The sequence below is a fragment of the Equus asinus genome, chromosome 2, assembly GCF_041296235.1.
Source record: "Equus asinus isolate D_3611 breed Donkey chromosome 2, EquAss-T2T_v2, whole genome shotgun sequence".
In the NCBI taxonomy this organism is placed as follows: Eukaryota; Metazoa; Chordata; class Mammalia; order Perissodactyla; family Equidae; genus Equus; species Equus asinus.
Genome location: NC_091791.1, coordinates 165983600 through 166003985, shown reverse-complemented (window position 1 = coordinate 166003985; position 20386 = coordinate 165983600). Strand labels below are relative to the sequence as shown.

Genomic DNA, 20386 nt, shown 5'->3' with positions numbered 1-20386 from the left:
CATTTATTACATATAACCATAACACTATAATCTAAAAATTACTGTTGATCTCCTGGTTCACTGGTTAAATTGGTCACAATCTACATATTGGTCACAATCTACTTATTCTCTCTATATTTTGAGGACTCCTATGCATCTATATTATTATAGTGCAAGCCAAATAGCAGCTAGAAAGCTCCTCTTCTTCCAGAGTATTTGTTATCCTCTAAAACTTCAAGAACACAAAAACTATAACATATTCTTATATGGTTCTTCCCATGTTACACAAAACAGTTATACTGGGTCATAAGTTGTACTTGGTCCAGTGTCCCCTAGTATTTATTGCAATTTTTTTTTTTTTTGCAAGGGAGGATTCACCATAAGCTAACATCTATTGCTAATCTTCCTCTTTTTTTCCCCCTCCTCAAAGCCCCAGTAAACGGCTGTTTATCCTAGTTGTAAGTCCTTCTATTTCTTCTATGTTAGCCACCATCACAGCGTGACAACTGACAGATGGGTGGTGTGGTTCCATGACTGGGAAATGAACATGGTCTGCTGAAGTGGTGAGCAGCAAACTTTAACCACTAGGCTACCAGGCTGGCTCCCACTGCAATTCTTGTTAATATTTCTAGCAGAGTTTGGTATTGTTAAATTTACTACATCATTAATTATGACAAAGTTAACATATAAGAATCAATCTCTAATATTCCAATAGTTAAATCATATTAGAACAGGGTGAAAGCAATGAGAAAAAATAAGTCTATAACTGGAAGCAGCAAAAGAGATTACATCCACAAATTTCTGATGTAGAATTCAGAATTTAAGATATCAAAAGAATAGGAAGCTACTTTCACAACTGAAAAAAAACAAAATCTTTGAACAAACACTGATGAGTTCTAAATCCTGCACTATTCTTAAACAATTTCCAGAACTAATATGATGATGACACTTTTCTAAACCCTAATCAATTGCATACTGTTGACCAATAATTTTTCAGAATCTCTCCTAAATAGAGATACTTAAAGGCAGAGAAAATATTCTGACACATTGTGAGCAGCACAGTGAGACCCAGGGAAAAGTTCCAAGAAAATTGTCTGTGAATGATCAAGTAGAAAAAGAGGCAAGCTTTGCAAGGGAAGAATATGAAGAATTCATCTTTTGTTTTCTGGGCTGATTGAAAGATAACATGATAAATGAAAACTCACACGGTCAACCCCTTAAAGCAGTAAACCTCAAGGCAAGGCCTTGAGCATCTGACTATTATGTGATAAGAACACAGCCTCCTCCATCATTCTGGAATAATGACTATTTCATATTATGTAGTTTCTACAAAGAGCAAAAAGCCTCTGAAATTAAATTTATCAGATATGGACTTGTAGGATTATATAGATGTACCTGGGTCTGCTCAGTTCTCTTTCCCTCATTTGCCATCAAACAGCAAAAGATTGTTGAAAATATCACAGGAAGTGATCTGCAGTCTCTCAAAACTCCACTCCCATGAGTGGTTTGTGTTCAGCTCCCCCTGTAGACCCAGGCACTGTGTCACTCACAGCACAGAAGTACTCAGCTGAGTCGCTCCAATGGGCTGAGGATTTCCTGAGGTTGAAGGAAGACTCATTCTTCTTCAATTCAGCCTTAAAGCCTTTAATGCCTTCAACCAGGGTGTCCCCTGAAAAGTACCTGAGGAGAAGCTGGAGACCTTGGTTCGGGTACTGGACGTACCAGAAGAGGTAAGGAGTTGCACCATAAGAATAGGTGCACCTCAGCTCCAGTGAGGCTGCTTCAGAGACCAAGACATGGCCATCAGGTTGGGTCACTGACTGCGCTCTGGCATCTCCTGCAAAACCAATGCTATATCAGTGAAAGCAGGGCAGACTTCACTGTGAAAAATAAGTAATTTTAGTCAGAATCTATAGAACCATAAACCATGATGAAATTACACTCACTCAGGGTAAATACAATCCCCAGTATTGAGATGAGAAACAGGAGCATGGCTGAGCAGTGGAAATGCTGTGTGCTCTTTTCTGGAAAATCTCCCGAGCAGGCAGGAAAGTGATTGTAGAAACCAAGCCCTTAGAAATAGAAGGTGTAGAGAAAGTTAGGCTGGATGAGTTTCTTGCTTAGATAAAAACACCAAAGCTGCTGAGATGAGCCTGGATGCTTTCTGACTTCTCATGCTTGCCACTTGTCTCTGTCTGCAAAGGGCTCAGCCAGGTGCAGGGAGGAAGGGCTGAGCAGATATTGCTGATCAACAAGACCTCTAGTTTGTGCAGCATCGCCCTCTAGAGGTCGGGCACAGAACCAAAGGTCCTGAGGCCTCATGGAGAGCTAGTTAGTTGCTTCTCTTTTCTGAGGTATATCAAAATTTTCACACAATATGTTTCTTCCTTCCCAAATCTAAGATTGTGTACTAGTCGTAGAGTCCCTTAGAAATGAGGTGTCATATAAAAGTAGAGTATAAAATTACTTCACTGAGAAATCCATCTTTTAACAGTATATCAGACTTGGAATTCCAGTGGATGAGAATCTCTGGAATCAGGCAAGTGGAATCAGACCACTTGCCTCTGACTGAGTTTTGGATGGCCCAGCACTTCCACAGTGTTGACAGAGGATCTCAGAGATATATTCCTTGGTTGATGCACATGAAACCACATGATGCTTGTGAAAAGTTTTAGATGTAAAGACGGGGCCCGTTACTATGAAACATTGCTGAAAGAAATTGAAGAAGACGTAATAAATGGAAAGATACTTTATGCTCATGGATTGGAAGAATTGATATTGTTAAAATGTCCATACCACCCAAAGCAATCTACAGATTCAATGCAATCTGCATCAAAATTCAATGGCATTTTTCACAGAAATAGAAAGAAAAAATCTTAAAATTACTATAGAACCAAAAAAGACCCCAAACAGCCTAAGCAATTATGAGAAAGAATAAAGCTGGAGGTATCACAGTTCCTCATTTCAAATTATATTACAAAGCTATAGTAATCAAAAGAGTATGGTATTAGCATAAAAACAGACAGGTAGATCAATGGAACAGAACAGAAAGCCCAGAAATAAACCCACAAATATACGGTTAATTAATTCATGACAAAGTAGCCAAGAATATACAATAGACAAAGAATAATCTTTTCAATAAGTGATGTTGGGAAAACTAGACAATCATATTCAAAAGAAAGAACCTGGACCCCTATCTTACACGATACACAAAAATTAACTCAAAATGGATTGAAGACTGGGACGTAAGACCTGAAACCATGAAACTCCTAGAAGAAAACATAGAGGGTGAGCTCTTTGACATGGGTCTTGGTAATGATTTTTTGGTTTTAACACCAAAGTGTAAACAATAAAAGCAAAAATAAACAAGTGGGACTATATCAAGCTAAAAAGCTTCTGCACAGGAAAGGAAACCATCAATAAAAGGCAACCTACAGATATTTGTAGACCATATATCTGAAAAGAGGTTAATATCCAAAATACGTAAGTATCTCTTACAACTCAATAGCAAAAAAAATCAATCTGATTAAAAAATGAGCAGAGGATCTGAATGGACATAGAAGACATACAAAAGATCATTAGGTAGATGAAAAGGTGCTCGACATCACCTACAGCTTCCTGAGAAATCCATCTTTTAACAGTATATCAGACTCAAATATTCCTCAAAATATTAAAAATAACACTACCATAGGATCCAGCAACTCCACTTCTAGGTATTTATCTGAAGGAAATGAAATTACTAACTCAAAAAGATGTCTACACTCTTATGTTCATTACAGCATTATTCATAATAGGCAAGACATGCAAACAACCTAAATGTCCATCAACAGATGAATGGATAAAGAAAATATGTTATAATTAAATATTATTCAGCCATAAAAACGAAGGAAATCCTGCCATTTGCAATGATGTGGGTGAAACTTGAGGGCATTATGCTAAGTGAAATATATCAGAAAATAGAAATACTGTATCATATCACTTATACATAGAATTAAAAAAAGACATAGAAAACAGATTAGTAGTTGCTAGAGGTTGCGGGTAGGACAGGGGAAGAAATGAGTGAAGGTGGAGGAAAAAAAGACTGGGCCTTTAAAATGAGAGCAATGTTGCTATGTGGCAAGATGTCACTCTGGATGGGAAGGCTTTGCCCTAAAGCCTAAAGGAAATAGAACTACAGAAACCTCTGTGGCTAAAGGACATACAACCACACCAAGAGAGCAATCTCTGAAAACCTGAGAATGGAGAAAGTCTCAGTTTTCTCTGAGGTCAATGGGGCCTTTTGACAAAAGTCAGAATACTTTTCTTTGATTCCAGGATTGTGATCTCAGTCCTCTTCTTGGGTTCTTCATTCACTTGTTGCTTCTTATCAAGATTACCTTTCACATAGAAAATTTAGTAATTCTGTCTATTTGTGAATTTACAGTCAATGAGTGTGAACTTCTGATTTCTGGGACCATATACTCACCTCCCATCTCTTCCAAATGTCGTCATAACTAAAAGAATAGAAATACAAAAGGGAATAAACCAAAATCCATAAGAGTTAAAAGAATAGGGCTTGTCTGGAAATGAGAGATTTACATATTTCCAGAATACAGAAAGCAGATAGGATCAGATTGAGGATTAAAGTTAGGACAGAAAAAACATAGTCAAAAATAAGCTATAAGGAGCAATTGCTGCTGGTTTCAGGCTGGTAGTCATTGTAGCTCCTGTCAATGTTGCTGAGCATTGGAAGAGCCCAACAATTACGAAGTCAAAAGCCAAAGGATTGCTGATACCTTGGAACAGTGCGGTTTCCTCTGCCCTGGAAGAATGCAAAGGAATTCTCCAATCTTTGATGGTGGTAGAAGCAACATCCCATAGTTGGAGAAGAATAAGTTCAGAAATAGAATATTCTCCTTTAAAGATGTTGACAGGATTCTAAGAAATAAGTCGATTACCAGAAAGATTAGAGAGTATTAAAGAGCCCATCATGGTCCAGAAGACCACAAATCATGGTACATGAAAAGCGGAAAAAAATTTAAAAACTGGTGAAAATTAGAGAAAGGAAGAGCAAATTGAAAAGACAATTTCTGTTTTACCTTTGTTTTAGGTACCAAGAAAGCATAGTCTTTGGAAAGTTGCACCACATCTTGTCACGCTCTTGGAAATTAATGAAGACTTCAGAAACTTTCGGATTTTAGGGAAAAAAATTGCAGTACTTGAAGCATGGGTAAAAACAAACAAGTGCTCTCATTTTCTAGCACCAGAGTACAAACTTCCTTAGTTTGGAGAATGAGAGGTGAAAGTCCCAGAAAATCAAGTCCTTAATTGGGTGATTATAATAATCTTGAGAAAAACTCACTTAAAAATATACAACCTGGAGGAAATTAACTAAAGTTGGATAATAAAAATGATAGTGGGAGAAAAATGGCAAATGGCCATTCATCATGAATGTTATAGAGACCCAGAGGTTAATGCAGGAACATAGCAGAATAGGAGATAGCTTTAGGAAACCTAGAGTCCATCTTTCCCACTGATTACAAGTAAAACTGAAAAAAACACACAAGGTAACTACCTGTGGACTGTGAAAATTAAACCAAAGCAGGCAGATTGTGTAGAGGAGTCAAAAACTGGAAGAGCAACCTAGAATTTGAGCCTCACTCACAAAAGGAGCGATGAAACACAGTCTGAACCAAACTTGGTTATTTTCCTGCTAAAACAAAAGCATCCACATTCTCCAGAGGATTATATTTTTTAATAAACAAGTTTATACAACATATTTAAAATGTTTCAGATGCATTCAAAATTATGCAACATACAAAGAACCAGAAAAAATAACTAATATCTAAGTAAAAGATAGTCAATAAAGTCAAATGTTAATATGACTAAGATGCTAGAACTAATAGAAAAAGATATTTAACTATATTTGATGAAGTAAAAGAAAGTGCACTTGAAATGAATGCTAAGTTAGGAATTCTCAACAAAGAAATAGAAACTACTCAAGAAGCAAACAGAAATTTTAGGACTAAAAATACAATACATGAAACAAAATCTCGCAGTAAGGTGGCCGGCCCAGCGGCGCAGCAGTTAAGTTCACGTGTTCCACTTCTCGGCGGCCTGGGGTTCACCGGTTCAGATCCCAGGTGCGGACATGGCACCGTTTGGCAAATGCCATGCTGTGGTAGGCGTCCCACCTATAAAGTAGAGGAAGATGGGCATGGATGTTAGCTCAGGGCCAGTCTTCTTCAGCAAAAAGAGGAGGATTGGCAGTAGTTAGCTCAGGGCTAATCTTCCTCCAAAAAAAATCTCACAGTAAGGGCTCAATAGTAGGATGAAGATGAGAGAGAAATAGTAAGTGAACTTGAAAATAGATCAGTATAAGTTATCTAACTGAATGATTACCAATGAAGCATGAATTTGCCTCTCACAAGGAAATATTTGGCAAATCTGGACACACTTTTGCTTGTCATTACTCAGGGGTGGAGTACTCCTGGCGTCTAGTGGGTAGAGGCAAGAGGTACTTCTAGGGGCTGGCCCTGTGGCCGAGTGGTTGGGTTCGCACGCTCCACTGCAGGCGGCCCAGTGTTTCTTTGGTTCAAATCCTGGGCGCGGACATGTCACTGCTCATCGAACCACGCTGAGGCAGCATCCCACATGCCACAACTAGAAGGACCCACAACAAAGAATACACAACTATGTACCGGGGGGCTTTGTGGAGAAAAAGGGAAAAATAAAATTTTTAAAAAAAAAAAAAAGAGGTACTTCTAAAAATCCTACAATTCATAGAACAGACACCCCAATAAAAAATTATTTGGCCCAAAATGTTACTATTGCCAAAGTCAAGAAACCATGAACAAAACTTAAGAACAAGAAAGAAATTGAAACAAGAAATAGACAGAACCCTGGAGACCTGTCAAAAAGTCTAAAATATATGTAATTGTAGTCCCAGAAGGAGAGGATAAAGAGACTGGAGCAGAAAACATATTTGAAGAAAGAATGGCCAAGAACTTTCCAATTTGATGAAAGACATAAATTTACAAATTCAAGAATGTCAGCAAACCTTAAACAGAATAAAATGAAAGAAATTACACATAAGCAATCATAAACTACTGACAACTAAAGATCATATGATAATGTAATATATAATGTACACAAAATAATGTAAATATAAATATATTCGCTAGAGAAAAACACAAATAATTCTTTGTTGAATAAATTTGATGAAAAAAATTAGTAGCTTTTTTGTGGTAGCATTAATGGGTTTTCCTACTCACTTATTAACTGACAAATTTTTTAAGATATTTTGCTATGATGCAGGCACTATTATAGTTGCAGAGAATATAAAATTCTGGTTTAATGTGCATGAAGAATACCAGTCTATGCCTGCCACATAATTATCCCAAAAACAAATTGTAAGAACCGTTGTCTTTTGTTTCCATTTGTGTGTTCATATGTAAGACTCTCTCCTCCTTCCTTTCTTATATTTCTTTCTTCCTTTAAGAATCTATTGTGTCTTGGGCTGAAGCTACTCTTCTTGAGCTGAAGCTCTCTTCAGGGAGACGTTAACCATGTGCAACCTTATCTGTTACAGGTGTGTCTCTGAAAACAATATTTCCCGGGATGATCTGGAACGAGGTCAGGGGACTAGAATTTTACGCAAAGATGAACACATCGACTAAATCATTCCCTTTAAGGTTTTATGCTACTGAAATCACAAATTTCAGCTGTGATTCAGGAACTATGGTGACATATTCTGTTTTCACTCTCACCATTAAAGAACCTTGTATGAGGCATCTTTCGTTCTTGTTCTTCTACTGAGTTCTTAGAGTTGATTTGGATGACTTTCTCATACCACCAAGAATATGTGGGGAAAGTGGTGGGTGACAACAACAGTAGACTAGCTCCTGATTCTTAAACCAGAGTAGATTATAAGGTCACATACTCAGCAGCCAGACCCTTTGTTGCTGCTCAGAGTTTGTGTTCAGCTCTTCCCACGGTTCCTGTTACTGTGTCACCCAGTGCACAATGGTACACAGTTGAGTGTGAATCTTGGACCGAGGCTTTCTCCAAGTGAAGGAGGTGATTTCTGTTTTGTGTGTGGCTTCAGAACTTTTGTTGCTTCCCTTCTCATTGGCCTTTGAGGCTCTCAGGAGGAGCTTTCTACCTTCTCCAGGATATTGGACATACCAGAAAAGGGACAGATAACGTGGTTTCATAGGAGCAGCTCAGTCAGGGAAGCCCCTTCTGAGAGGGTCACTTGGCCTTCTGTTTGGGTCATTGAGTCTCCATTGCTTCTTTCTTAAAAATAAATAGGTAACAGTAATGGTTCTGGTTACCTTGGCATGATCTGATAACAAGCTCCAGACTTCGTTACAAAATTTAGGTCTGGATATTGTTTAGGTTCATAATAACTTCTTTCTCTTCCTTCTCACTTTTACCCTGTGTCAAATCTCTGTGAGCAAGCAGGGTCTTCCTCCTTTTTCCCTGGCTCTTTTGCCCCAGGTCCCTAACCTCCTCTGCCTGAAGTCAAAGTGGAAATGAGCAGAGTGAACAGTCTCACTTTCCATAATTTCCTTACTCTTTCAAGTCAACCTTGTCCCTCGTGTTGCAGCAGCCCTCCACTCCTCTGAGGGAATCCATTGTCCACATCATGAGATAATAAGCAGATGAATGTCATTGAGGAATGGTGACAGTAGGTTTGAGTGGAAGACGTTAGAACTGTGTGATCAATTACAAAAGCTGCCTAAGCTAATTACCGACTAATATTAGATTTTATTCAGAAGATCTGACTTCAGGATCCCAGGAGATCTGCTTAAAGGACTTAGATTTACCCAGATGTATTAGTAAAAAGTCAGACATGAAAACAGAAACAAGTTCAAATATTTTAAGTAGAAAGAAATTTAATTCAGGGAATTAGACATACAGTCATTGGAAGAACTGATGAAGCAGAGACGAGAAGGACTGATTACAAGAAATTCTGAAGTATAATGAATCCAGCTGCCTGTAACACCAGTGTGGATGATTCTTAGGAAGAAACCCAGAAGTCAAACAAAGCCACTGCTGGTCATCTTGGCTGTCTTCCCACAGCCCCTACAGAAGGATAATGGATTCCCCTTTTCTTCCAGTTTCTTAGTATCACATTAACACTTCTCAATTACAGAATTTAAACTAGATAGTAAAAGAAAGGCATTATTGAATGTGTAGTTTGGGTTTCTCCCCAGCAAAGTGATGGAGTGTATCAAAGGGGATGCTGAAGATGCCCAGTCGACAATAAACAAGACAGCACACCAGTGAACTAAGCCCTTAGTCCTAAGTTATATGCAGTTTAAACCTAGAGAAACTAGAAGAGCTATGTTTTATAATCAGAAGATTTTTGTAATAATTAGACCAGTTAGAAGCTGAAAGGCAGATATGACTACTCTGATGTTTCATAAATTGTCAGTTAGAATTTCTGTCACTTTTTCAAAATAATAGGACTGAACACAAAAAGAACCACTCACTGCACGCGAAAAGTGGTAATTAAGCTAATGACAAACATGCTGTCTTCTATTATTACAGGAAAGTTTTAACCCTTTGTTAAGTCCTCACTGGGAGCTCTAAGGATGTACCACATGGACTTGGTAAATTGTTTCATAAGTGCTTTTGAATGAGCGTGCAATAAATGATACAAGAAATTTACTCTGTCACTGAGTTGAAGAGCGAGACCCTCCCAATGTGCTTGTGACTACTCTTTTATAGTTAATACATTTTTTTGAAATTCCAAATTCCATGCCTTCTGATCCCATACCTACCTTTTCTCATCCAAGATCTCCCATTTGTAATAATAATAGTCACTCAGTCTTGCAGCTGGAGCTCTAATCATTCCATCTGCTCAGATACTCATAATGATTCTTGAGTAATTCTCACTGAATGTGATGAAAGAAAATTTGAGGAACCTCTGAATTGGAAGAGAACGAAACACAGGAGGTAAAGATTTTCTTCTTGTTCACAGTGGTTCTCAGTTTTCTGTAGTGGGTTATTCTATTGTCAATTTGGCTGTAGAGGAAACGACATTTCCCCAAATCCCCTTCTCTTTATGGTTCTGAGTACAATAGTGAATTTTCACAAGGTTTAGGAGGCAGATAGGAAGCTGCAGCCATTATCTTTGAGCATCCTTGCAGGTTAAAGATGGTAAAAGACAAACACGTGGTATTAGCTGGTTCCATTTTGACCTTGCTCTTCCCAGTTGGAAACCAATCACTACTAACCAACTCCACAGCACCACGTAAAATTACTAGTATCACTACACCTCTCAAATGATAAAGGTATCGCATAAGCTCCTGCAACAATTTATGCCTGAATCCCATGCCAGGTCACCACAAGTAATTAGTAACTGTGATGCTGCAGCCTCTCAGGACTTATCATCAACCCCATTTACCTCTAACAATGGGATCCCTGTTGTCATCTGCCCACGAATAACTTAATTGCAGAATCTCATTCTGTGTATTTGCTAAAACTACTTCTGTACCAAAACTCTTAGATTGGGTTCCTCCAAAAGCCAAACATAAAAAAAGGATTTTAGTATAGTTAGTTTACTTGGGAAATTCAAGAAACAAATCTAGGAAAGAGGAGATATGATACAGGGACTATTGAGTACACAAATGTGAGGAAATAGGAGTTCTTTTACATGTTGATGAGGGTGAAAATTGGTTAGAACATTTTGGAGAGTAATTTGGCAACAGTAAGTAAAATTTTTAAAGTGTAGATTATATAACAGCAATGTCATTTCTAAGTGTATAACAAAACATTCTGCATCTATATATAAGGAAACATAACTATATTCCTAGAAGAATTTTTATCACAATGAAAAAATTAGAAACACTCCTTGAATAAAGGACTAACAAAATCCTTTCTCCTTCTACATAAAAAATTAGGTTACATTTTCTACCTCTGTTCCTCTGGAAACCTGATAAAGGTAATGTCAGCTGTATTACTAGGGAACATGTTATGGTAAAAGGATTACCAAATGTTAAATTGTATCTAGACTGGAAATGAACAGTGAATACTTGGTATGAAGCCATAGCTTTGGGGCAGTGAGTTTTGTAACTGTTACAGGAGATACTGAATCCTATTTGAAACATGGGGCTTTTAAGTCTGGGTGACCTGTTGGTCTTGTTCCCTCACACTTGAGCACTTGATGTGAGAGGAAGAGACGAGGGGGTTGCAGAAAGAATAGTCCTTCAACTCATATGTAGACAGCTGAGAGGACGCCCCTTAGAAACATCCTGGCATGAGAGATGCCAATACTTATGTGGCCTATTGAGCTTTACAAATTCAATTGTGTAGTTGAGCCTAAGACCATCATGGATGACGTTGCACAATACAACTGTCCGTCAAAAGAGGACATATGACATATTCCTAAAGTAGGATACTACATAGCAGTAATTAAAGTAATTTTTCATTAAAGTAATGAAATATATCCATATGTATAAATTTTTCTATATCTCTGACAAATAAAAATGGCAAGTAATAGGATATACTGGAATATATGAGGAAGCCATTTGGTGTAAACCTAATTCGGCCTGACCTTGTCTTTCCAAAAGGGCCTGACTGAGGCCACTGAGCATGCATTGTATATCTGCTTTGGAGATTCCCTATGGCAAGAGCAAAGGCCCTTGAGATAAAGGTGCAACTTCCCTCCCTCTCCCAACGTTGGCGTCTCCTTAAGGATTAAGGATCTTTCCTTAGGCTAGAAGCTGATTGCTGTGCTCACCTGTGACCGCCCAGCTGGAGACAATAGACTTGCTCCCTGCTACGCTCACCAAGATAGCAGACCCACTACCTGCTGTGTCCATCAAGTGCTGTGCCGACAGGGCAATCTTGTGACTATTGTGGGAGGGACATTTCAATCATATGTGAAACACCCTATTTGAGGGTATATAGCCACCCTTATACCCCCACTTCTTTGGAGTGCTCTGTTCCTTTGTGGAAAGACTCTCCCGGGTTATAATCCTCAGATTTAAGCTCAGAATAAACTCACCCAAATTTTCATTTATAGATTGGTTATGGATTATTTTCGTCGACATCTCAAAAGTATTTTTAATGAAAAAAGCAAGTTTCACAATTACATGTACAATGGGATAGCATTCATGTAAATTTTAAAAACACAAAATACATAACATTGTTTAGAGATAAACGTATAGGCATTAGAAATGTGAAAACATGGGCTTGAGAAACAAAGATCATAATAAGTTTGTCTTGGGAAAGAAAAGAAGACAGACTGAGGAGAAAAAAGAGATGGCAATTTTATCTACAATGTTTTATTTATTTTTTTACATTTGGGTATAGCTATATTTATGAATACGGAGAGATACAGAAAATAAAAGCTTTTAAAAATACGTTACAATTTGTTCATAAGAAAATATAATTATGTTAAAATAAATGGAGTTTTTTTCTTTATTATATTTACATACGATGTAAAGTTTTTCACAATTATAAAATAATTTTGTAAATAAAACAAACTTTGATATTTCAGGCACGGTTGATGGTATGAGGATGGAAAGTCTTTCCTCGAGTACCTGAAGCCCGTGGTGTCAGGAGTTATATTTCTTCAATACTCATCTTCAGTTTGGAATTGAAAGAAATTGACGTCTCACCTTCTCGTGCATTACGGATAAAGTGCCCTCTTGTGGTCACTTTGGGTCGTGGAACTGAGTTGGTGACCATAAGTATCATAAAGACAATCAGCCTCTCTATTCCATTTCTGGGCATTTATCCAAGGATCAAGAAAACAGTAATTGAAAAGATATATACACCTCTATGTTCATCACAGTATTATTCACAATAGCCAAGACATGGAAGCAACTCAAGAACCCATCAATAGATGAATAGATAAAGAAGATATACCATATCTTCTTTATACACACACACATATATATACCATATATATACTTCATATATATACTATATATATACTGTATATACTTCAATAAAATAATTTTAAAAAGACATCTATATAAGATCTATCTAGTCAAGAGATTATAACATGTTCAAATAGAGAGGCATACATGGAAGACAATATATGTACTGACCTGAGTGAGGGAACTGTGGAGAGAAGTTCACTGATGTAACCCCAGCATCTTGAAATCTTACACCTCTGCCCACTTATTGGCTGAAAATTTTCCATATTACTCCAGACATAAATAAAACCAGGAATGACTAAAAAATAAATAAGTAAATAAGATAATCATTGTCTCAGAGATAGCAGAAAATGTAGTCTGAAAAATAAAACATATTAAATAAGCATAAATTCCTTATGAACAATTTTATGTCCCTTATCCCATTTCCAGAAATCCTTCAAATGCATATAACACAAATAGCCAGATCAATATAACTTGAAAAATAATGCTGATTTCTACTGGTGTACCCTTTGGTTAAGGAAAATCCTTAAAAACGATCCACTATTATTCTCTGTATCTTTGAATTCCTCTAACCTTAATCTCTCACTCATCACGGGGTCAGAGAGTATGCAACTAAAAAGCCCAACCCTCCTCCAATCCTTCCCCTTCCTTTCCAAAGTCATCATCAAGTTCTAAGGCCTCAGGTACTTAAGAATACAGAGTCTTCTTCTGGAGTGTTTCATCTTAACCAGAGGAAAGTCATACATTTATCACATGTCCTTTGACCTTTTAATTCCCATTGCAATTCTTAATCAGTGTATCTCAGGGCCCAGACATTACTAAACTGCAAATCATTATAGCAGTGTCACACAGATGAGAACCGATTTCTAATATTCCAACAGTAAAACATATAAAAATAGAATAAGAGTAAAAATGAAAACAATGACTGCATTTGTGAGAAACTGGCAAAAGTAACTAACCTACCAGTTTTGAAGATTTCCGATATGGATTTGCAGAATTTAAGATATCAAAAGAATAGGAATCTATTGTTATGATCAGGAAAAATAAAACAAACTTCACTTTAAGATAAATGGAATTTGACATCTAGACTTAGCATGTCTTCTTTCCTTAATAATCCTTGAAAAAATACTAAAAATTTTGAGTTATTCACCCTTGTTTCTGCAATATTCCTAGTAACGTACTAAAATCTATATAAGCAACCCATATTCTAAGCTATTCACCATCATAATCATGGCCTCCATCCTAGATGGAGCACCTAAAAATGAGGGAAAATAACCAGCCAGGAAGAAAGATTCCAGGAAAACTATTGAAGCTGCGTACCTGAGGTTACTGCAAATATTCAATAAGAACATAATTACCCTTTGACCTTGTTCCCAGCACAGACACAAATGAAAAGAAGTTAATCTTGTTAATTTGCTCTTTTCTTGTTTAAACTGAGGGGTGACTCAAAGGTCACAAGGATTTAGGAGGTGGTTTTGCAGAAGAAAAAGTATGTCTTTAACGAAATTACAACCACCAGATAAACAGCCTGCAGCTACTATTGACTCCCAGAAGTCTGACTGCCCATGGGCTTATCTGGAGTGAAAGAAACATGGATTTACCCTATATTTCTCTGAAATTCCTCCTCCCAAGTACCTTAGCTCTAAAATGACACCTAGCTTTCTTCTTTCATTAAGGTAGATTTGAGAGAAACTTTCCTCTCACCTTCTCGGTTTGGCCAATTCAAATAAACTTTTCTCCATCTCCAAGCACCAGTGTCTTAGTGATTAGCCAATCCAGGTACAAAAATTTGAGATTAAGAGGTTCAGTATCACTATTTTAAAATTACCAAATTGGGAATAGAGTAAGTTTGTAAGGAGGTGATGTCAATAAAAGAGTTCATCTTTTGTTTTGGATTATTGAAAGATAAAATGATGAGTGAAAAGTAACACTCCTCTGCACCATGTCTCAACTCTCATATCCCACGACTTGAAGTATCAGCCCCACACTGGCTCAGTAAATCCTTGAGCACATTTCTACTGTGGGGACCTGGAAATGGCCACCCCAAAATATGTCTCTTTGGCATGAGGATTATTTGAGGTTGATTTCTTTGCAGATAGGAAAGCAACTGAAAAGTAGAACTTGCTTGCTCTTTTGTTAAGAGACATTTACATTGTAAAGGAAATCTCCATCTGTAAAGATATCTCCCTCTCTTTACCAGGAAGAAGGGGAAATGACCTTATCTCTAGAAACTCTTAATCAATGCCAAAGGCAAGGACTTAAATCTGCATTTTATTGTACTTGTCTGGTAACCTCCTGTAACTGACTTCCCTCCCCCTTCCACCTTTGGCATTTCTTTAAGGAGTAAGCATCTTTCCTTAGGCTAGGAACTGACTGCTGTGCTCACCTGTGACGACCCAGCTCAAGACAATGGACTTGCCTCCTGCTACGCCCTCCGAGATAGCAGACCCACTACCTGCTGTGTCCATCAAGCGCTGTGCCCACAGGGCAATCTTGTGACTATTGTGGGAGGGACATTTCAATCACATGTGAAACATCCTGTTTGGGGGTATATAACCACTCTGTGCACCCCACCTCTTCAGTGCCCTTTCTTCCTTCCAGAAGAAAGGTCCCGGGCTGTGGTCCTCATAAAGCTTTGTTTAATTTTCTCTTGCTATTCTGCCTCATGTGAATTTAATTCGTTCTCCAGCCAGACGAGCCCACATTAGGTAGAGGAAAAGTCTTCCTCCCCTACACTACCGTATGATAAGAACACTATGGCCTCCACTATGTCAGAGTCCAAAATCTTTCAGACGTAGCTGTCCTCCCTAGTGTCTCACAGTTTGTGTTCAGCTCCCTCTACAGTCTCCAGCACTGTGTCACTCAGAACACAGAAGTACACAGCTGAGTCACTCCAATGGGCTGAGGATTTCCTCAGGTTGAAAGAAGATTCATTTTTCCTAAATTCAGCCTCAAACCCTTTGATGCCTTTAACCAAGGCATCCCCTGAAAAGTACTTGAGGAGAAGCTGGAGGCCTTGGCTGGGGTACTGGACGTACCAGAAGAGAGCAGGAGCTCTATCATATGAATAGGTGCATCTCAACTCCAGACGGGCTCCTTCAGAGACCAACACATGGCCATCAGGCTGGGTCACTGACTGAGCTTTGGCATCTCCTGCAAAATTAATGTTATATCAGTGAAAGCAGCGCAGACTTGGCTACAAAAAGTATTTCTACTAAACTTTGAATAGAAAAACAGATACTTATGTAGAATGAGAGACCATAATAGAATATTACTTACTTAGAGCAAAAACCATCCCCAGTACTGGGATGAGCACCACGAGCATGGTTGAGCAGTGGGAATGCTGAAGGCTTCTTTCTGGAAGATGTCCACTGAGCAAGCAGGAAAGTGGCTGTGGAACCAGCTCTTTGAAATAGGAAGTGTGAGCAAGATTGGGCTAGACAAGTCCCTTGTTTAGGTACATGTACAAAACTGCTGAGATGATCCTAGGTGCTTTCTGATCTCTGTTTCTCTTACTTGTGTCTGACCTCAAAGAAGTCAGGGAGGGTGCTTCAACAGGCTCACTGCAGGGAAGAGGGGCTGAGGGGAAGGCTTTGATCTTCAACAGAAACAGGGACCTCTAGTTTGTGCAACATCACCCTCTGGAGGCCAGACACAGGATTGAGGATTCAGACTCCCCACAGGAAGCTCATCTGTGCTTTCCTTTTATTTAGAGATACATCAAAAACTTCCACTGAACATGTTTCTTTCTTCCCTAACATATGTATATAACCCTTTGTAATAGGGAATATTAATCCTTGCTTCAATGAAAAACGAGGCCTGTAAAATAGAGGAGTAATTTACAGAGAAACTGATTACACCATAAGTCTGTCAGACTTTGGAGTCCATTAGAGCCTTTGTGTAAAAGCAGTGGAGCCATTCTTTATGCAGGGATAACCAGAGCAACCTCCCTAGGCTGGGCTTTGGATGGCCTTGCTGGCAGTAAGCATCAGATTGAGAGGAAGATGTGGTAGGATGCAGAGATAATTGCCTTGGCTGGTGAAAGCACAGATAAATTCAGACAAAGTAACAGCTTGGAACACAGGGCTTCATCAATGAAAATAAAGAAAGATAATCTTTGTCTATATCAAGCAGAATTGTGAAGATACAGTGGCTTTAGATCAACAATAATAATAATATTTGGATAAAAAGTGAAATCCCATTCCCATCTGCTTAGAACATGACTGGAATATTACACCCAATTCTGGGTACCACATTATCAAGAGAACAGAGATAGACTTGCATATCTACAGATCAAACCGAGTAGACAGATGAAAGCATTTCAAAATAAACACACAAATAATTTTTGAAAGAATTAAAGACTGAGTAAAAAATATATCAGCATTGGGGCCAGCCCAGTGGCACAATGGTTAGGTTAGTACATTCCACTTTGGCAGCCTGGGGTTTGTCAGTTAGGATCCTGGGTGCAGACCAACACACCACTTGGCAAGCCATGCTGTGGCATGTGTCCCATATATAAAGTAGAGGAACATGGGCACAGATGTTAGTCAGGGCCACTCTTCCTCAGCAAAAACAGGAGGATTGGCGGCAGATGTTAGCTCAGGGCTAATTTTCCTCAAAAAAAAAGAAATATATATATATATATATAAATATATATATATGCATATATATATCAGCATTAACCCTGAAATCCTAGAAGTGTCACCAGCAGACTAGAGCTAAGAGAAATTTTTGAGAGGAATAAAAGATATGGGAGCAATTAGATAATGAAATCTATCACAGATAGGCCTCCAGCAATTTTATGGGGATGAAAGTCAGGTCTGGTAAAATGAGGGTAGTATTGATTGTGGCCAAATAGCATGATATAATTCTAAAAGAAAAAGCTTTTTCTCCCCATCTAATTCAGCTTGTAGACTCCTGGAACTGAGTCACCATCACAGGAGGATATCAATTTCAGGGAAAATGAGTGTCCAGGAGGAAAAATAATTTCCCCTCTACCTTTCTAGGTTCTTGGCTAAGGTCCTCTCCCAACCCCATAATAAAAGACAGATTAGCAGGAGAAAAACAAACAGAAGTTTAATAACATGTATACCTCCTGTATACAGGGGAGATACCCAGGAAAACTGAGTAACTCCTTGAAATGTCCCAAGCCATCACCTTAAATGCCATCTCCAGCTCAAGACCATAGATGTTGGTGGGGGGCGCAGTGTGGGGGAGGAGGACCAGTTATGGGAGGTCATTGATGAGAGTTTATAGAGATTTAGAGTCACCCTTCTCTTACTGATACTGAGAGGGAGACATCCTTATAAAAGGAAATTTTCCTTGTAAATGTAAATGTCTGTTACAAAAGGATAACTTCTACACAGTTTTTAGAGCTTCTCCTATGTCTGCTATTTCTTAAAAATAAACAACTCAAAACCAATATGTCAAAGAGGCATATTTGGGGTGGCATGTTTTTCTCTTCTTCTTGAAAAATGAAGAAACCAGTTGCTTTCCCTCAGGCAATAGGGCCCTTTTTCTAAGGTCAGAAAGCCTCTTTCCCAGGGTTGTGATTGTTTCCAGCAGCTTGAGATCAAATCTGTCCTTAAGATCCTCATTTTCTTGATTGTTTTTACCTGCACATTGTCTCTCACATGTGAGAATTGTCATTTTGAGGCTTTAAACATCCACGGATGATGTTTCCTATTCCAGCTATTGGAGTACCTTACCAACTCACTGTCTATCTCTCCAAAATCACAACTGATAAAAGAATAGAAATGCAGAAGAGGTATGAAACCAGAGAGGTAAAAGTCCCAGTAGAAAAGATAATAAACTATGAGACGACTGTAATGGAAATCATGATGAGTAAACCTTCAGTCTGGCATGGGTGTACGGGAGGAGTTGGGAGGGGTGGAGAGTGAAGGGAAGCAGAATATGCCACCTGAAAATGGGTCACTTTAGCACATAGGTTATTTTAAATTGAAGGCAATCAAGGTCCATTTCTCAGGAAGAAATGTTTTGTTTTGTTTTTGGTGAGGAAGATTGTCCCAGAGCTAAAGCTGTGCCAATTTTCCTCTTCTTTATATGTGGGACACCACCACAGCATGGCTTGACAAGCAGTGTGTAGGTCTGTACCCAGGTTCCAAATCCATGAACCCCAGGCCACTGGAGTGGAATGAATGAACTTAACCACTATGCCGTTGGTCTGGCCCCAGGAGGAAACTTTTACCTCTCCTTTAACTCCTTAAAAGAATTTAGATAGAGGGCCTGTACCAGAAAAAAGAGCTATTACCAGAGATAACTTTTTTGTCTGAATGACCTACCTGAATGGCAGGGCAAACATCTAATTACCAAGTATCTGCTCTTCTTATCATCCTGTGAGTTAACCTCCTCCCCTTTGAAGCCCCAGGTCTCTATCCATTTCCTTGGCTCAGGATGACGTATAAGCCTCTATTGCTTGCCTGACTTCCTTTTGAGTCTCATATTTTTATGGGGCTCCCTTATGTGCAAAATTAAATGGGTTTCTCTTCTGTTAATGTATGTCTTATGTTAATTTAATTATTAAACCAGCCAAAGAAGCTAGAACGGAAGAGGGAAAATTTTTCCTCCCCTGCAAGAGTAAGGAGGTTGAAAAGCAGCATCAAAACATTGTTTATACTCTCAGTAAAAAGCTGCAAATTGACATATTTTGACTACTGTATTAGTTTCCTATTACAACTGTAACAAATTACTGCAAGCTTATCTAACAGTTCTGTGGGTTAGAAGTCCAACACGGGGCTCACTGGGCTAAAATCAAGGTGTCAGCAGGACTGCATTTTCTTTTTTTGGTGAGGAAATTGTCCCTGAGCTAACATCCATGCCAAATCTTCCACTACTTGGTATATGGGACACTGCCACAGCATTGCTTGATGAGTAGTGTGTAGGTCCACACCTGGGATCTGAACCTGTGAACCCTGGGCCTCTGAAGCAAAGTGTGGTAACTTAATCACTACACCACCAGGCTGGCCCCAGGACTGCATTCTTTTCTAAAGTCTCTAGGGGTGAATTCACTTTCTTGTCTCTTCTCTACCAACCTCTACAGGCTGCCCATGTTCCTTGGCTCATGGCCCCTTCCTCCATCTTCAAAGCCAGCAATGCTTCATCTCTTTGACCATTCTTTCATAGTCATATCTCCCTTTGGTTGACCACAGCAGGGGAAGTTTCTCCAGTTTTAATTACCAGAGTGATTAGATTGAGTCTACCAGGATAATCTTTCTACCTAAAGGTACTTAACTTAACACATCTGCAAAACAACCTATTAAAAAACAGAACTACTTAAACATCACAGCATTATTTGCAGTGTTGACGAAAATAATCCATAACCAATCTGTAAATGAAAATTTGGGCGAGTTTATTCTGAGCTGAAATCTGAGGACCATGGCCCGGGACCTTTCTTCCCAAAGGAAGAAAGGGCACTGAAGAAGTGGGGTGCACAGAATGGTTATATACCCCCAAACAGGGTGTTTCACATAAGATTGAAATGTCCCTCCCAGAATAGTCACAAGATTGCC

The 20386-nt window shown here is 38.6% G+C and overlaps 1 long non-coding RNA gene and 2 gene segments (V, D, J or C); all 3 read right to left on the bottom strand.

Annotated features, from left to right (window-relative positions):
- Positions 1–1460: 1460 nt before the first annotated feature.
- LOC106840688 (T cell receptor alpha variable 8-3-like) lies at positions 1461–4470 on the bottom strand. The segment is given in 2 exon segments: positions 1461–1830; positions 4445–4470. Coding segments are annotated over 2 exon segments (396 nt in total).
- A 6440-nt stretch (positions 4471–10910) lies between these two features.
- Positions 10911–15383, bottom strand: LOC139044527 (uncharacterized). The gene is made up of 3 exons (XR_011501496.1): positions 15244–15383; positions 13029–13155; positions 10911–12700 (listed from the first exon to the last, which is right to left on the bottom strand). It is a non-coding gene; the product is annotated as an uncharacterized lncRNA (long non-coding RNA).
- A 289-nt stretch (positions 15384–15672) lies between these two features.
- On the bottom strand, positions 15673–16182 carry LOC106840694 (T cell receptor alpha variable 8-3-like). The segment is given in 2 exon segments: positions 15673–16010; positions 16137–16182. Coding segments are annotated over 2 exon segments (384 nt in total).
- Between the last annotated feature and the right edge of the window lie 4204 nt (positions 16183–20386).